Raw genomic sequence first — 5,000 nt, forward strand, 5'->3', positions numbered from 1 at the left:
AAGTGGAAATATTTAAATTTAACTTGCGTCGCGCCCGCCAGCCGTCAGCGACAATAAATACGCAGCGAGCACACTGTTATTGCAAATTTCGAAGACAGGAGGACCTTGGATTAAACGCTAGCATGCCTTGCTCGGCAGGCTGCGGGCGGCTGTGGGCGTTCGAGCATCAGCTTCAGGCAGTGTAATCAACTGCCGCCCGTGACAGTACTGGCCGGCCGCTGCGTCTGCCGCCCACCATCGATCACCGCCCCGCAGCACACGCGCTGCACGCCCGCCCTGTTTGCCACGTGCTCCCCATACCTGCGCGCCCGCCCACCACGTGTAGCTGATACATGTGGTAACTTAGTGACGACGGCCAGGCGTGGGGCGCGGGCGGGGCAGGGGGTCGGCCCGGCGATATTAGTCGAGGCTCATCATGAAGATCAGGCCACCCTGCTGACGAGGCGGCGTGAGCAGACACCCGCACCAGCCATGGTCTCCATCAGCGCCCACGTGCCCGGGCGTGCCTTTGTGCTCATGGCCTTTCTGGTACTCCTGGGCGGCGTCGGCGGGCGGCCACCCGAGTGTGAGTGGAAGTTAGAGAACGAGGGCGTGACGGCAGGCGGTAGTGAGCAAGTGCGGACCACATGCCATGTGCGGACTCTCAGTGCTGCCCTGTTGACGGAGGGCAACGGCAATGGGTCCCTCTCTGCTCTCAGCCATTCCACACACGTCACCGTCCTGTCTCTGCACTGCTCGCGGCGTGTGGTGTTTGAATCTGAAATTACTGCAGGAATGTTTGCTGTGTTCCCCCGCCTGGAGGATCTACAGATCTTGGGATGCAAAGTGATAGATCTCCCACCAAGATCCCTGGCTGGCTTGCCGCACCTGAGACGCTTAACACTGCGGGCTCACCACCAGGACTGGCCAGGAGCTGCCCTGGCTCTCCATGAGGAGGCTCTGGCAGATCTAAATCGCTTGGAGAGCTTAGACCTTTCATACAATGCCCTGTGGTCTCTGCCCCCTTCCATGCTATGTGGTCTACCCTCCCTTTCAGCACTAAATCTCACCCACAACCGTCTGCACCATCTACCAGATCTCGGCCTAGGAGGTAGCTGTTCGCAGAGCACTGACTTAGACAGAGAGAGTGAACGATCTCTCCCTCTACACCACCTGGATCTGACATATAACCAGGTTGCAGAGGTGCCAAAGAAAGCCTTCCACAGTGCCCGTGACCTCCAGTCTCTCTCCCTCAAGCACAACCGTCTGGCACATCTTGCTGACTATGCATTTGGTGGCCCTACAGACACTCAGGCTCCTTGATCTGTCTCATAACCGTCTTGTGGCAGTTCCACGCACTGCGCTGTCTGATCTACATCAACTACGGGAATTACGGCTAGCCAACAACTCCCTCAGTGTTCTCTCACCTGCCGCTTTCAGCAGTTTGGGCCAGTTACTCACACTCGATCTTTCCCACAATCAGCTAAGTCTTGGAGCCAGCAATGCAGAGCCCTTCACAGGTTTGATACGTTTGGTTGTATTAGATGTTTCCCACAACCGTCTTGTTCACCTGGGGCCTGACACCTTCCATGACCTCTATTCCCTCCAGGTCCTACGTTTAGCACACAACCAGCTATCCCATTTAGCAGATGCAACATTTGCAAGCCTTGCTAACCTTCACACACTTGATCTGAGTCACAACCAACTTGGTACACTATCAGGCAAAGCATTACAAGGATTGTCAGTGCTAACTCATCTGTCTATTGACTACAATCAGTTAGAAGTTGTTCATGAGGCTTCACTTGATAATTGTTCCTCTTTGCATCAACTCAGTATGGCACACAACCAGTTGCAAATGTTACCTGAAGCAGTGAAACGAGCACCTCGTCTTCGAACTCTTGACTTCAGCCACAACCAGATTCCTTCCTTGGAAGAAGGTGTCTTACATGGACTTACACATCTGCAGGAACTTCGACTGTCAGACAATGCCCTGAGCAACATCTCTCGCACAGCCTTCACAGAGGTCTCGTCTCTCATCCTGCTAGATCTCTCCAACAACTCCATATCTGAAATAGAATATGGAGCATTTGATGCAACCCCGAAGCTCAAAGGACTTGACCTTCACCACAATCTATTAGGTGATGTTAATGGCCTTGCTATCCATCTAGAGAATCTAGTTTGGCTAAATGTGTCTTTTAACACCATAACATGGTTTGATTATGCCCTTGTCCATAAGAATCTTGAATGGATAGATTTAAGCAACAATATGATCAGCAAACTAGAAAACTTCTATCAAGTACAGAAATCCATAGGTCTGCAGATGGTCTATGCTTCCTACAATAATATTACTGAAATCAGTGCAACTATTATTCCAGATGGAATTAAAGAACTTCATTTGCATCATAATTCTATCTCCTATGTTGCTTCCAACACTTTTCTGGACAAGATGAGCATTTCACTGATTGATCTGAGGTACAATAGCCTCACCTTGCTGGAAGAAGCTGCACTAAGGCTATCACCTCGTCAGTCTCCCGCGCCTCTTTTGCTCTTATCCCATAATCCTCTTGAATGTGACTGTGGTGCAGATTGGTTACTAAGAGCAGCTGGAGCAGGCCTCTCAGGACCCATGACCGGAGGATCCATATTACCACACTTAGGAGATGTAGGCTCAGTACAATGCCGACTTCCAGGACTCTGGCATGGGGCCATGGTACCACTTATAGTAGTACAACCACAACAATTCCTGTGCACTTATCGTCGCCACTGCTTCACTCTCTGCCATTGTTGTGATTTTGATGCTTGTGACTGTGAACAAACTTGCCCTAGAAATTGCACCTGCTACCACGATCACACATGGACACATAATGTTGTGGATTGTGGAGGTGGATGGGGATCAATGCCATCTGGTGTGCCTATGGATGTAACTGAAGCATTTATGGATGGAAATAAGATGGGAATTCTTACCTCACATGCATTAATAGGACGTAAGAATTTGCGTGTTCTCTATCTTAATCACTCTGACATTACAGATATTCAGAATCGAACTTTCAATGGCCTTAAAAATTTGCAAGTTTTGAGACTTGACCACAATAAGATTGAAGCATTACATGGCTTTGAGTTTGTTGACTTGCATGGATTACGTGAGCTATATCTTAACAATAATCATCTAAGACATCTCAGTAATGTTTCATTTTCTTCATTACGTGCTATAGAATTACTGCGATTAGACAATAACAACATTGTAACCTTTCCTGTATGGAACTTAGCCTTGAACCCATTCCTCTTGGAGGTCAGCTTGTATCATAATCCCTGGAGCTGTGAATGCAGTTACTTGGCTAACTTGAGAGCCTGGCTCGAGGCAAACCGTATAAAAGCAACTAACGCAAGTCTTGTGAGATGTCGACACAATAGCACAGGTATGATGGGTCCACCAGTTCTCTCAGACACACCACTCAGATGTGATCATTATGTTGCCACAACGCGGATCAATAGTCTTATCATTCATGACTATGTTATGTTATTACTCATTACAGCAGCTCTAGTGCTACTATTGGTTGCTGCAGCTGTGACAGTGGTGGCTTATAGACGACGATTAAAGCTATGGGCTGTAAGTCGCTATGGAAAACGTCTCTTTGAAAAATCTTCAGCATATGTAGAAGAGAGAGAAAAACTCTTTGATGCCTTTGTTTGTCACAGTGCCAAAGACTCGACATGGGTATGTGGCCTAATGGCTCCAGAGCTAGAAGCCTCAGGGTACAGGCTTTGTGTTGCTCACCGTGACTGCACAGCACCTTCAGCACCTGTAGCAGGTCGTGCAATTGCTGAGAGTATCACATGCAGTCGCCGGATTATCTTAGTGTTGTCTCGTGGATTAGTTGATGCAGAATGGTGCCGCTATGACTTCAAGAGTGCTACTGTTGATGCTCTACGTGGTGTCAAACATCGACATGTAGTGGTGGTCATGCTAGAAGATGTGCCAAGATCTGAAATGGATCCAGAACTGGCAGCCATCACTCGCACAGCTGGGACAACACTCCATCCTCGGGATCCACGATTCTGGGAGAAGCTTCGACGGGCGATGCCTTCATTACGACCACGCTTACGACAAGGGCTCACAGGTACTATTGGTGGAAAGGCATCCAGTCGGCCTTTAGTGTCAGCAGAACATCAGAATGGCCCGTCTTGGCCCCTGCCTGAAACGAAGACCTTAGGACACACCTCAGCAAAGTCTCTCATCATCAATCCATACTGGGAGACAGCTGTGGGGTCCAATGTGAGTGAAGCTGCATGGTGCTCCAGGAATGGTCCTGACCTCGGTGCACCTCCATGGGTTAGCAGCCCATCTAAACAAGCTCCGTCCACCTCACCCGAGAATGAGGCGAGGCTGGTAGGGTCCCCTATAGGTTCTACAGCCGAAGGCCAAGACCACACTTATATGAGCGTTAGTGAGTGTGGGGAAGTCAGAGCTTCACTGCTCCCGAACAACACTCATGCATCCACATTAGGAGCAAAGCCCTCCCCTTGTGATGTACCCTCAGGGGTAGATAGAGGATCAACAGGAGAAAAGGCCGAGGGGAGTGGTCGGCCTTCCGCGCCTCCCTTGTTTCGCCGAGACGCCCCAGACTACCTCACCCGCAGTTGGATCTTCCACCCACCTCCCAATGAGCAACCTCCACCCCCAGGCCAGACTTACTTCGTATAGGGTGACATGCTCGAACCCAAACCATCCTATCTGCACGCCTACGCACTCTTTCATTCGTCCCTCTCTACTGAGTGTTGCCACCCATGCCCTCCCCGCCTGCCCGCCCATTAAGCTAGTGCTGCATCTCGTCCATACCCCTGCAGCAGTAGGGAGCCTAATGCCTGCCCAGTCATCAGCCACAGTGTGCAACCTTGCCTCTCCCACCACCAGGCTATTGCTCTTGCACACTTCATCCTTCTGCTGATCCTCAAGAACCCACCCAAGGTTACCCTTTCCTCTCCACCACCACCTCCATCAACAACCCTGCTCTTACTACCCA

The 5,000-nt window shown here is 50.2% G+C and overlaps 2 protein-coding genes across 2 annotated transcripts in view; both read left to right on the top strand.

The window, feature by feature from the left end:
• Positions 1–452, top strand: part of LOC125026261 (sporozoite surface protein 2-like) — an 82,536-nt gene extending 82,084 nt beyond the window's left edge. Inside the window, exons 10-11 of the mRNA XM_047614564.1 lie at positions 139–337; positions 427–452. Of these exons, the coding sequence (XP_047470520.1) occupies positions 139–337; positions 427–452 (225 nt within the window). The remainder of the gene's footprint in view (positions 1–138; positions 338–426) is intronic.
• The window catches only part of LOC125026319 (toll-like receptor Tollo), an 8,092-nt gene that overhangs the window by 671 nt on the left and 2,421 nt on the right, over positions 1–5,000 (top strand). The window contains 2 exon segments of the mRNA XM_047614676.1: positions 1–1,278; positions 1,280–5,000. The exon segment at positions 1–1,278 is cut by the window's left edge and continues 671 nt beyond it; the exon segment at positions 1,280–5,000 is cut by the window's right edge and continues 2,421 nt beyond it. Coding sequence (XP_047470632.1) covers positions 472–1,278; positions 1,280–4,681 — 4,209 coding nt within the window. The 5' untranslated portion in view covers positions 1–471 and the 3' untranslated portion in view covers positions 4,682–5,000.

The sequence above is a fragment of the Penaeus chinensis genome, chromosome 6 (genome assembly GCF_019202785.1).
Source record: "Penaeus chinensis breed Huanghai No. 1 chromosome 6, ASM1920278v2, whole genome shotgun sequence".
In the NCBI taxonomy this organism is placed as follows: Eukaryota; Metazoa; Arthropoda; class Malacostraca; order Decapoda; family Penaeidae; genus Penaeus; species Penaeus chinensis.